The sequence below is a fragment of the Camelus bactrianus genome, chromosome 11 (assembly GCF_048773025.1).
Source record: "Camelus bactrianus isolate YW-2024 breed Bactrian camel chromosome 11, ASM4877302v1, whole genome shotgun sequence".
Lineage (NCBI taxonomy): Eukaryota > Metazoa > Chordata > Mammalia > Artiodactyla > Camelidae > Camelus > Camelus bactrianus.
The window spans coordinates 79,788,839-79,802,079 of record NC_133549.1 but is presented as its reverse complement, the minus strand read 5'-3'; the positions used below and the strand labels follow the sequence as shown (position 1 = coordinate 79,802,079).

At 45.3% G+C, this 13,241-nt stretch overlaps 1 protein-coding gene across 5 annotated transcripts in view; it reads right to left on the bottom strand.

The window, feature by feature from the left end:
• The window catches only part of WDFY4 (WDFY family member 4), a 267,639-nt gene that overhangs the window by 232,491 nt on the left and 21,907 nt on the right, over positions 1-13,241 (bottom strand). For all 5 annotated transcript variants that reach the window (XM_010963488.3, XM_045523018.2, XM_045523019.2 and 2 more), the window contains exons 3-5: positions 4,711-4,825; positions 3,852-3,958; positions 710-844 (exon numbers count right to left, since the gene is read on the bottom strand). In XM_010963488.3, coding sequence (XP_010961790.2) covers positions 710-844; positions 3,852-3,958; positions 4,711-4,825 — 357 coding nt within the window. The remainder of the gene's footprint in view (positions 1-709; positions 845-3,851; positions 3,959-4,710; positions 4,826-13,241) is intronic.

The following is a 13,241-nucleotide window of genomic DNA, read 5'->3' as shown; positions in this document are numbered from 1 at the left end:
CCTCACCTCCCAGCACATCTTTCATCTTCCATCAGAGCACTTAAAAAACTGCACGCTGCTCATTTATTCCTGTGACTTCTCCCCCTACTTTGCTTCTTCTCTCCGTCACCTCAATGCTGGGACCTGAGACCCTCTTCTGAAGTGCTCACGCTTGCCGCTGGACAAACGTCTCCTCCAGCAACAGAATACAAAGTAACCATAAGGGACTAAAAATAACTACACACATGCGCAGCAGTCCAGCAGTTATGGACAATAAGATACAAAAAGGCCAAAAACCCACCTGCCATTTCTGAGGTGGGAGCAAAAGCAGTGTACTGCACATGATCCCTGCACAAAGCACCACCAAGGGGGTGGGCAGACCACCTAAGCCAGCCCTCCTGTCCAACCCACCAATAAGCCCCTACCGTCCCCCCATTTAAGGGTCCAGCTCGCCCCTCCTCAGGGAGAGAGCAAGGGAACCTGTTCCTTGTTTTTGCTCCCTTGTGCTGCAGCACGAGTCCCAACAAAGCTTCGCCTGAATTCCTCTTCTGGCCTCTTATGTATTTCTATTGAGTTAAAGAGTCTAAGGACCCAGGTCAGTAACAGAGGGCTGAGCTGGGCCCTCCAGAAGATTAGAGGAGCTTCAGAAGTAGGAAGGGAGAGATGAAAGGATGTCCAAGGAACAGAGTGTGGTCCTGGCCCCCAGGGAGACAGCTCTCTGCTCACTCACCTGCACAAACATCCTCTGAACTGGAGCATCACTCTCAAAGAGCTCATCCTTTTCCAGAGGAAAGACAAAGAAGAGATAAAGGCACTGTAGAAGCAGGGCTGGGAGCCCAGATTCAGCAACTCTGCCCAGAGTCTCCTGCAAAGGAAAAGCAAGATGTGACCCAGGGCCACAGAGCACAGCTCCAGACCCAGATCGGTGAGTGCTGCCATTTTAGCAGGAATGTGGGTAAGTCATTTCCTCTCTCTGGGCAACACATTCTTAGTTAAGAATGGAGACAATCGTAGAACCCACCTGGGATGGCTGTGAAGATTAAGTTTATATAAAGTGAATATTATCAACATATCTTTTTTTATTGAAGTATAGTTGATTTACAATGTTGTGTTAGTTCCTGGTAAGCATAGTGATTCAGTTACACATTCTTTTCCATTATATTCTTTTTTTTATATCTTTTCCATTATAGGTTATTATAAGATACTGAATATAGTTCTCTGTGCTATATGGTAGGACCTTGTTGTTTATCTATTTTACATACAGTAGTATGTGTATGTTAATCCAAAACTTCTGATTAATCCCTCCCCCCTTTTCCTTTTTGGTAACCGTTAAGATTGTTTTCTATGTTTGTGAGTCTGTTTCTGTTTTGTAAAAAAGTTCATTTGTATCATATTTTTTCTAGATTCCACATATAAGTGATATCATATGATACTTGTCTTTCTCTGACTTACTTCACTTAGTATGATCATCTCTAGGTCCATCCATGTTGCTGCAAATGGCATTACTTCATTCTTTTTTATGGCTGAGTAGTATTCAATTGTAGATATGTGTATGTGTGTGTATGTGTGTGTGTGTGTGTGTGTGTGTGTGTGTGTGTGTGTATGATGCATATATACATTGAGGTGCAAATATCTTTTCAAATTAGAGCTCCCTCTGGATGTATGCCCAGGAAAGGGATTGATGGATCATATGGTAAGTCTATTTTTAGTTTTTAAAGAACTCTCTGTACTGTTTTCCATAATGGCTGCACCAAACTGCATTCCTACCAGCAGTATAGGAGGGTTCCCTTTTCTCCACACCCTCTCCAGAATTTATCATTTGTGAACTTTTTAATGATGGTCATTCTAACTGATGTGAGGTGATACCTCATCGTAGTTTTGATTTGCATTTCTCTGATAATTAACAACACTGAACATCTTTTCATAAACATTGTATCTTTTATACAATAGATGGATGATAGGAAGGAAGGAAAGGAGGGAGGGAGGGAGGGAGGGAAAGAGGGAAGAACTGGTACAGAGCAGAAATCAAGGGCTTTCCTGGCAATCACACTGCTGGTTTTGGTAGGTTTCCTCCTGGTGAGGGAATTGGAAACTCAATCAGGACAGGGTGGTTGATAACAAGTACAAGCAACTGACTTAAAGACGTGATCAGGATGCTTTCCATCCCCTCATCCAGATCTAAGACCTCACCACCACCAAACAGCGCTATAGGCGAGGACCAATAATCCAGAGAGCCACCCCTCAACTAAACAGCCCCAGGGCTCCAGGCAGAGAGGAGACAGGTGGTCAGCAGGGGGAACAGCTTGAGTGTGGAGCCTCCTGGGGCCTTTCTTCCACGGGCTCTGCCTGCCACTCCACTGGGATTACTGCGGCTGCAGCCTCTGCGTGTGTGTGCACGTACGCACGAGAGTGAGCACTGGTGTGGTCTAAACCAGAATCTAAAGTATATTGTCCCACCCAGTGGCCTAATCTGACAGACGTGGTGGGTAAATGAGAAAAAGAAAAGGGAAAAGTGTGCAGTCCAGGCCAGCACCAGGAGTGTACTGCAGCCCGCTGGTACCCGAAAGCTTCCACTGCAGCTGATGTCTGCCCCTGGATTTGACAAGTGGCCCTGCGTGGCTGCGCTTGGGGTGGCTCTCCCTGTCCTCTGAGCTGTGCTGGCTCCACTGAAAGCCAGCTGCCTATTTCCCTCATTGCTTTTAGAGCTGACCCCTCACAGCAGAAAACAAAGCTTTAGGATTTTACAACTCAGACTGGAAACAGTCCTGTCCCAGGGGTTGAAGAGCCCCTGCTCTGTGCCTCAGGCCACAGTGCCTGACGGTGGTCCAGGCAGTTTACATAGATAAACAACAAGGTGGTCCTCCCTCCAGTGAACAGCTGTGCTTCTCTCTCACCTCCTGGCACTGTCTCCACATACCTGTCCGATGCCCGTGTTCACTGTTACACTGAGGGCACCCACCACCCCAGCCTGGTTCCCTGTTGTTCCTAGTCTGGGTACCAGTGTGGCACACACGCTAGATGGATAAGCCTCTGGGTCTGCCCTCTGGCAGGGCTTCTGGCCACTTCTGCTGATGGCCACCGCCCCCAGATTGCTTCCATCTGAGAGGGCAACCAATCATCGGCAAAGCCCTCCAGGTCCCCTCCTCACGGTGTGAGGATGTGACTGCAGCCAAGGGCCCAGGCGGGAAGGGAAGAAGGCGGAGCCAGCCTCACTGGTTCCTTTAGTCTGAGTTTAGCAGGAGGCAGGAAAGAACAGAGGCTCAGAGCACGGGCTCCGGAGTCAGGCTGCAGCTACACATCACAGGTGAGCCTGAGTTCTCACCACCAGTGCGGCACCACCGTAATCTGACTCACAGGATTTGGGGAGGATTAACTGGTACAATGCAGGGGATGCCTCCGCCTTGCCCTGACACACGGAAATACAGTCCATACACACCTGCCGTTGTCAAACCTCACACTTGCCCTAGAACGGGAGCATTAATATTCCCTGATTTTTTATTCTATTTTTTTTTCTTTAATGGAGGTAACGGGGATTGAACCCAGGACCTCGTACATACTAAGCACGTGCTCTACCACTGAGTTCTACCCCCTTCCCTAATTTTAAAATTAACAACACAATGGAGATGCAGAGAGGTCAAATACTTTGTTCAAGGTGACACTCAGCTTGTCAACTGAAAAGACAGGATTTGAAGATGAACTTCAGGCTCTGAAGTCCACGTTCTATATCAGAAGGGAAGTTGGGGAGGAGAAACGATAAATCAGTTTCATGAGAAAGAAGACACTCTTGAGACGCGCCACTGCCCTGTGCTGGGACTTCTCTCTGCACACGGATGAGAAGCACCCAGGCCGTGCCAGGGGGGCCTGGAACTTACCGAATCTGTCCCAGTGAGCACGTACACCGACTTCAAGAGCAGGTAGCCATCCTGGTCTGCATCCCCCTTCCATCGCAGAAACTGCCCAGCTGCCACCCGTGCTTGTTCTGGCAAGAGTGCAGGAAGGGGAGAAAGTGTCACCAGCAGGGCAGTGTGGTGGCCTGGTCACCCAGCTTCCCTCTATTCGGCCTGTCTCTCCATGAGATGTGCCTTAGCATCTCTTGGGAACTTGTGCCTCTTGCCCTCCCAACAGTGTCACCTGAATCTGTACCAAACATCTCACACTCTTGCCACATTCATCTCCTTGGGGGATAGCCTTTGTCATGCCACCAACCCTGTTCAACAACCATCAATGGCTCCCTATTGCTAAATAATAAGAACAAAGTCCTTGGTGATTGGACTTGCCACAACCCAGTGTCTTCACCCTACTTCCTGTATCCCACGTCCCCTTTGTCATGGGGATTCTTGCAATCTACACCATGCTCAAGCTATCCCTTCCCCCTGGAATTCCCTCCTGCCTTCAGCCCCATACCCTCAGCCTTCAGGGTCCAGCTCTGTGAGTGGAAGGATGCAAGTCTGGGAACCCCATGGCAAGAAACATGGCTGGCTTTGGTTTCTGTGTTGTCTGCGTGTCTGTGTGTGTGTGTCCCTCCCAAGAGCAGCAGAGTTCCCCACATCCCCCTTTGCCTTGTCCTTGTTCTCCAGGGTACTCCGTGGCGGAACCCGGCCCACCATGCATTCCCAAAGGCATTACTCTCAGTCCTCTAGACAGCCCAGAGGGGCTTAGCCGGAGGCCTGGGAGGAATACACAGAGCTGTTCTGCTCTCCAGGAAGTTCTCCCTAACCTCTCTTCTCTTACCTGCAGGCTTTCCCACCAGGACCTTTTGTATTTCTTGGACAAGCTGGTTGGAAACATCTTCAGCCAGCTTCGCGAGACTGGGAAAGCAGATGATCCCCACGGAGTGTTCCCAGGCCTGAAGTGCAACAAACAGGATTTGCTCAGAGATGTCAAAGCTACAAAGCCAGGCGTGAGCATCACCTACCCCACCCCACCCCCACTCTGGCCAGCCCAAACCAATGGCTCCACCTGCTTTCCAGGTGCAGCTAAAGGCTACGGAATCACCTACCCTCCAGCTTCCACTGTATCCCTAACCCTAGTGCCTGGGAATTCTTCAACTTCCTGCTGAGCTCCAAAGCCACATCCAACTGACCCCAGACATCTCCCCTGAACTCGGAACTCCTGGAACATCAAACACACCGAATCCATTGCCTTCCCCCTAAACCTGCTGCATCTTGTCTTAGTGAGTGGCCTTACCAGGCACCCACTTGTCCTACAGGGAAATTCCAAGAAGTGATTCTCTAGATCCCCCTCTCCCTCACCTTCCTCACCATCAATTGCTCACAGATTCTCCTACACGCTTGTCAAATCTCATGCAGCTATCTTAGTTTTAGTCGTGCAAGCATTTATTTCCTTCAGATAAATTCTGACAAGTGGAATTGTAAGTTTAAAGCATGGGATTGCAAATCTTTTAATGTGCTTTATTTTTTAGTTTATATTTTAGTGCTTTGGTACCTGTTACTAACTCATTCTCCAGAAGTTTACCAGATGAGCCTCCAAGGGCTCCGTGGGAAAGGGCTTAAGGCTGATTTCTGTCCACCAAGGCCAACACTGAGCACGGCGCTGCTCTTACATCTTAAATGAGAAACCTCATGGAAGAAAAAGTATCCCATCTCAACTGCAGCCTCAGATAACTAGCGTGGGTGGATGTTTTTCGTGCCTTTTGAATTGTCCGCTCTTAGCCTATTACCCTATCAGGGTTTTCACTCTTTTCTCATTAATTTTAAAAATGTCTTTATATGCAAAAATTGTTAAGCTTTGGTTCATAAGACTATCTTGATTTTTTTCCTCCAAATTTGTCATTTTGTCTTTTTTTTAACATTTTTTATTGAGTTATATTCATTTTACAATGTTGTGTCAATTTCTAGTGTAGAGCACAATTTTTCAGTTATACATGAACATACATATATTCATTGTCACTTTTTTTTTTCGCTGTGAGCTACCATGTCTTTTAATTTGGTATTGTTTGGTTTTGCCATACAGAGATCTGAAATTCCTAGGGAATGAAATTTCTCAAGCTGTTCCTTTGTTTTTTGGCTTTAGTTCCAGGCTTAGGAAATCCTTTCTCAGTCCAGGTTGTTAGTGTCATTGTTTTAATCTCCTATTTCTTTTTCTTTTTTACTGATGTATAGTTGATTTACAATGTTGTATTAGTTTCTGGCATACAGAATAGTGAATCATGTATATATATATATATATATGTGTGTGTGTGTGTGTGTGTGCGTGTATATATTCCTTTTCATATTCTTTTTCATTATAGGTTACTATAAGATATTGAATGTAGTTCCCTGTGCTATCCAAAAGAAATTTTTTTATCTATTTTCATATATATATATTTTTCTTAGGATGCCAGGCTCTTTTCAGAATTCCCTCCTGGTTTCTGTAGTAATCCCAGCCTTAGATCTGCGTCTGCCTTTGCTCTCCCGTGTTGTCACAGGCTGCGTCTAAGGATGGGGAGAGCTCCCTCCAGACCAACAGTCAGGGTGGAGTGACTATCCTCACCCCAGGCTTGAAATCCTGGCAGTCCCTCATCCGAGGTTCCCATCAGGAAGGCGACCTGCTGTGCACAATCCTGGCAATTAGTGGCATCTATGAAATGCAACTCTGCTGGGCTGTTGTCCGCTGCTCCCACCCACCAGCCATATTAAATTATATTCCTTCCCCAAGGCCTGATGGAGTTTTTTAAAGCTGAGATCCGACTTCTAGAAAAAGTGACAAAGACAGAAAAATACCAAAAGGAAATTGTTTCCAATATCTCCTTGCTATAGATATTATATTTGTTAAAAAGTAAAATCTTCTGTATTGTAAATGACACTAAGTACAAAATGAGGAGGCAAGCCACAGATTGGGAGAAAATACTTGCAGGGCATACACTGACAGGAACGGTATCTAGACACCTTCAAATTCAAAAGAAAAAAAATATGATTTTTAAAAAACAGCAAACGAAGCAACAAGTAACTTATAAAAGATAATAAGCAAATTACATAATCAGAAAAGTGCAAACTAAAATCGCAATGAGATGGTTTATATTTTGGGGGTTAGTAAAAATGAAAAGCCTGGCGATACCAAATGTGGGTGGAGGTGAGGGACCACGAGACCCCCTACACTCTACTGATGGAGTGTCACTTTTGAAGAACCTCTTTGAAGAGAAGCATTTAACTCAATCTAATAAAATTAAAGGGGCGCACGTCCAAGAACCCAGCAATTCCAAGCCTAGGTATTCCCTAGAGAATATTCCAGTATTTCCTAGAGAAATACAGGCACACATGGACAAGGAATATTTATGAGGTGTTACTTATGATTGTAAAAATCTGGGAAAGACTTAATGTTCATCAACAAGACAATGAATGAATAACCTGACATATTTATATAAGGATGTTATGTAGAACTGAAAAAGAAAAAGGAAAAAAGCTGTATCAGTATGAATAAACCCCGGAAATAGAATCTTGAGTGGAAAAAAAGCAAATTGCAAAAGTATATTACAGTATGAGCCTACAAAAACCTTTGAGACTATACATAAATTACACAATCATCTTACTTATGGTTATAAAAATATACTCATATTATTACATAATTTATATATAGTCTCCAGGTATTTTAAGATGATACTGTAATATACTTTTGCAACTTGCTCTGTGTGTGTGTGTGTGTGTGTGTGTGTGTGTGTGTGTGTGTGTGTGTATCTCATTCCCCATAGGGAATGATAATTTGGCAGGTTGGGAGTTACCATTGGGGGAGGACAGAAGGGGAATGAGTTCTAGAATTCATGCACAGGTGGCTTTAGTTTATCTGAAATTCTTTATTTCTTTTACACAAGTGGTGAGTCCTTGGGTATTTATTTTGATTGGAACAAAACTTTGTATCTGAAATACTTGAAAAATTTTCTGCCCTATAAACAGAGTTGCATCTTTCCTTTGTAAATAAAAAAGCCGTACATCAGAACTTTGCTAAAACTACAAAAATGCTAGGTGAACGTTAAACACTATTACACACAGTAGATCTTCAAACAAATATTTGTTAAGTGAACACATGATTACAGGACTCACAATATGCAGAAAGACGGCCAAATGTATCGCGTGCTGGTTTTATGCCAAACGCTGGGCCAAGCACTTACATGCATTGTTTCCACTAATTCTCGTCACAAACCTTTGAGATTGGTATTATTATTAGTCCCACTTGACAGAAACTGAGGCTGAGCCAGAGGGTAAGCCCGGAGAACCAGTTAAGCAGCAGAGTAAAGAGCTGAATTATCTCACATACACCCAAGTAGCATGTGCACATCCAAGAAACGTATGGCGACCACCTGGAAACGAGCTATCACCTGGAAACGTTAATCTCTGGAGAAAGAAGTCAGCCCTCCTGGCTGGGAATTTCTGCATTAAGATTATTTCCCTCCCCAGGACTGAGAACTGCTCTGATGTCTTCCTGACAGATTCCTGTGCCTCCTCCCTGCACTGGCAAATCCCTCAAAGACCAATTTGCAGGCAGTTGACTCAGAGGCGTGGAGATGGTCTTCGAGCAGTGGGACCCCAGGAGGCACTCCACAATAAAGCAAATTGGGCCACTGTGAGTTGAACAGTAATTGTACGCTCAGCCAGATTCTCTCAAGGCTCACACTCCTTCCTGGGACCATGATGGGCACTTCTGGAGGCCAAATTAACTCCTTCAGGCCACTGGGGTGCCGTCTGATGCACAGAGGCAATCATTTACTGAATGGTACCGTGGAGACCCCAAAGAGTTAAGGCAGCTTCCAAAAGGACCTAATTTTTTCCCAAACTGGGATTTGCACGCTGGGAAAATATTGCTCAATATTTTTAAAATCTTTTATTTACTTGCATTATCTAAGCTGTACCATCGTGCCTTGTGGCTGTCCCCTCACATGGAAAAAAGGAGAAAGAAAATGATGCTCTGGTCTCTAAAGGGAAATAAGGAATGACAAAAGCTCTAGAAGAGATGAGAGAAAACCCCAGCTTTTGAATAACAGAGAACCGGGCTGATTTTCAAGTGTTATTGCAATATTCCTTCTGCTCCACTGTTGCAGAGTTTGGTGATTTGGCTTTAAGTCAGTTCAGAACAGTTCAGAGACTTCACATGAGTTTCCCCTGCTAGTGTGGCACAGTTGATTCTCTCCCTTGTATATAGAAAAAAAAATGATGCGTCAAAACTTTGCTAACGTAACAAAAATTTTGTCCCCTGGGGAAGGAAATAAATCACGCTGAAGGCCCCACCCTGTGGTGGACTAGAGTCAGGGGTAGACAAGAAGGAACATTTACTCTTCCCATCCCCTCTGGATACCACGCTTGGAAATAACTGTTGGTCATCCTTGTTATTATATTTCATCTTACATCTCTCTCTTCCATTGTCAGTTGGGTCCATGGTTAGTTTATATGAGAATAATTGATCACAGCCAATGGCATAAAATCTGTCCCACTGGCTGGGCAGTTAGCCTAAGAGTACCTGTACACACCTGTGCATGTGTGCGCCCACACACACACAGAGAAATACACTCACCCCAAGAACGACTGATTTAGTGTTCACTGCAATCCCTTTACAGCACGAAATAAATGAATTCCTGCCCATGTTACCCACTATTCCAATTACCTATTGCTGTATAACAAAACACCCCAAAACTGAGTCACTTAAACTAACAGTAATTATTTATTTTTCTTGTAGATCTGAAGTTTGGGCCGAGCTCAGCAGATATAGCCTCTCTCTGCCTCCCTCGGCTGGAGCAGCGAACAAGGGCGAAGAGAGCCACTTGCAAGATGGCGCAGTCACATGGCTGCCGAGTTGGTGCTGCCTGTCAGCAGGAGCAGCTGCAAGGTCGGGGCTTTGTTTTTCTCCACATAAGCTTTTCTCAGGGCCGCTTGGGCTTCCTCACAACATGACAGCAGGATTCTGCGCGTGAGTATTCCAAGTGACAAGAAGAAGCTACGGGTCCCTTGAGGCCTGGGCCTGGAAAAGTCACTTCTGCCCTATTCCATTAGTCAAGCCATCACAAACCCAGCCAGATTCAAGGGGAGGGGACATGGATGCCACCTCTTGAAGGGAGCAGCGTGAACCCATTCGCATCATCTCTAATCTACCACGTCCACAGGTTCCCTTTTTTCCCCCCATATTGTCCCACCTCCCAACCCCCACTGCAGTTTCTCCGTCCCAGACAGCGAGGAATTTTACACTAATTGCTAAGGATTCCCTGTCTCACTGTCGGCTTTCTCTCAAAGTGCGTATTCTAAGAACAATCTTCACATCTACACCTATGGCTCTAGCTTTCTCCTGTTTATTTTTTTTTAAATAGACTTTATTCTTTTAGAGCAGTTTCAGGCTCACAGCAGAATTGAGCAGAAAATACAGGGAGTTCGCACGTAGCCCTCCCGACCCACACATACGTACTCCCCTCCCCTCAACATCCCTCATCAGTGTGGCATATTTAGCTCAATCAATGAACCAACATGGGCACATTATTATCAACCAAAGTCCATAGTTTACATTAGGGTTCACTCTTGATGTGGAACATCCTGTGGGTTTTGACAAATGCATGATGACATGTAGCCACCACTATTGTCTGTTATCAAATACCTCTATTCAATGACAGGGATTGAAGTGGTTCCCTTTCCTCCAAAATAAACTCAACTGAATGCCAACAGGACCCACCCATGCTTGCTAGAGGGATAGCCTTCTTCTCTTGGTGAGAGATCCTATATTGGAAGGGTTCTAGAAAGATCAGAGCCCAAGGCTCTTGTCAGGGAAAGAACAGTCAATTGAATTCTTCCTAAAAACACTGCCCTGCACGCTGGGAAGTCATTGGCTCTGTGCTGCTTCCTGTGTGATGCAATAAAACCTTCCCCTTGTCTGCAACATCCTGCAGTCAGCTATCTAAACAGTGCATGTGCAGGGGGTGGCGTTCTTTTTATACCCCAGGGGTCATAGGTACCAGCCAGGCAAAGCCATCGTCCAGTGAGGCATGAGGTAGGGAAAGAAACGAGATGTGGTGTGTTCTACGAACCTCAGCACTGTCCAAGGGAACCCAGTGGCTAACAACAGGGGCAGACTTTGCAGGTTAAGTTCTGCTCCCCACTAACAACTGGGTGACCTTGGCCGAGTTATGCAACGTCTCCAGACTTCTCTTTCTTCATTTACAAAGCTGGGATAAAAATAGCACCTACTTCCCAGGGCTATTATGAGGGCTTGTAAACACTGAACAAAATGCCTGGTTTAGTTGCTTAGAGCTTGGTTAACTATCACTACCCATCATCAAAGAAAGTAACCACTTGCCCTGGCTTTGACCGAAGAAGGGGAATGACGGAGGCTGGCAGAGGAGGACCTGAAGCTCTGGGTGAGAACTTTGTGTCTGACTCACTCCCCCAGGACAGCTCCCTGTTGGGATTCCAATGTCCTGAGACACCTCGGGCTCTTCCTGATTATCAAGACAGTAACCAAAACATTGAGTGGGTTCACGCCCTAACCCTGCAGTTGTTTTTCAGCTCTGGAGGCATTGGGGCTAGAATTTGCTGTAGAACCAACCAAGCCCATTTTACTTGCCTAAACAGTTAAGGCAGATTTATGTGTAAGCAATGACTGGGAAAAGCTCATTTCCCGCTGTGTGTTTGGAGGAATCAGATACGAGAGAAAGCCAAGGAGGCTGAAAGGAAGCTCTTTGGGAAGAGAGAGTTTGCCTCACAAGACAAGCCTATTGTCAAATCTCAAGACTCATTAGGTCAAGGCAGATGACATCCCTTGAGATGGGACATATACTGTTGTCAACCTTCACCAGAGCTCTAGCTACACGTGGACCACACCTTTCGTGCCTAACTGGCCCAGACCCCACAACCCAGAGACATAGCCTTTCCCAAGCAGGGGCAACAATTCAAAGTCCCTTGTGTGCATTGTCTTGAAACAAAGGATATTCCAGATCATCTTAATTTTCCTCGGGCCCAAAGCGAAAAGATCTCGGTACAGAGAGTTGAGCTCTATGAAACAAACTACATCTTTCAGATGCACTCAGGATGCTCGGAGCCCAGTTAGGACATGGTTTCCATGACAACCAACACATGCATAAAGCTTTGATGTTAATGGCCACATCCCACGGGAGATGGCATAACTTTTTAAGCCCTGAAATTTCTAGGGGGTTCTTTATAGACAGCCTTGAAGAACTGTGCTTTATGGTTATAAAATTCAGAACAGAGTGACTATAAGCGTGATTATTTACACAAGGACCTGTATTCCAGTGGCTTCCTCAGTCTTCCTCTACAGCTCAGATTTCATCTGCACTACACCTGAAAAAAGCCTCCCACCTTCTCCATGTTTCCTTCTACTTCCAGTTCTTAATTAAGAAGCCCAGAGGCTGTGGCTCTGACTCTGGCAGGGTTTTATTTGTCAGAACTTAATAGGAACAACAGGCTTGTAAACACGCAGGACTTAATAAAAGAATATAGATTTTTTAAACTGAGAAAGCCTGTACTATTCTGCATCTGCAGAGTTCATCAGAGGTGGGCTACAGGGATCCAAAACATAAGTAGATTTTGTCAAGCAGTTTGGGGAATCGTAGCTCCAGGATCTCAGACTGCACGTGTGCGGTGAGTACCCTGGAGGCTAGTGGAAAGGCAGTGGGGACCATGTCTGCTTTCCATGTGTTGTGGACTCTACAGTCTTCACCTTATCTCACCTGCACAGTCTCCTGGCAAACTGTTACTGATCCCACTTTAAAGATGAGGAAACTGAGGCTTGCTCAAAGATGCACAGCTAATAAGCAATGCAGCAGGAGCTCGCACCCCACTCTGTTTGACTCGAAAGCCCATGTGTTCAGCAATAGGGCCATCGTGCCTCCAGTTACCAGGCCAGGTTTTGGGAAACATTGACCAATATCAAAGTTCAGTTATAATAGGAACAACTTACTCTCCATGAGGTCAATGCCTGTAGGGTCAGATAACATGTGAGTGATGTGGGTTGGGTGCAAGATATTAGGGAAGAGAGGACTAGGGTAAACTGGGAGACCAAGACCATTTCTGTCTAAAAGGGATGCCCTTGACCATCTCCATCCAATTGTCAGTATTACAGCTACAAATATTTTCAAGAAAATTTTTTTTTTCAAGAGAAATTTGCAATCTGATCCTCATGTGAAAACTTTCCCTTTTGAAAAAAAATGGCACTAATTCATTTTTTAACCCCCTACAGGCCAAACAAAACACATTCTGGGTACCAGTCAGTATTCTCTGCTCTGGACAGATGTGGGTAAAACCGCTCTCCGTCTTCCTTACTTTCATAGCCCAAGG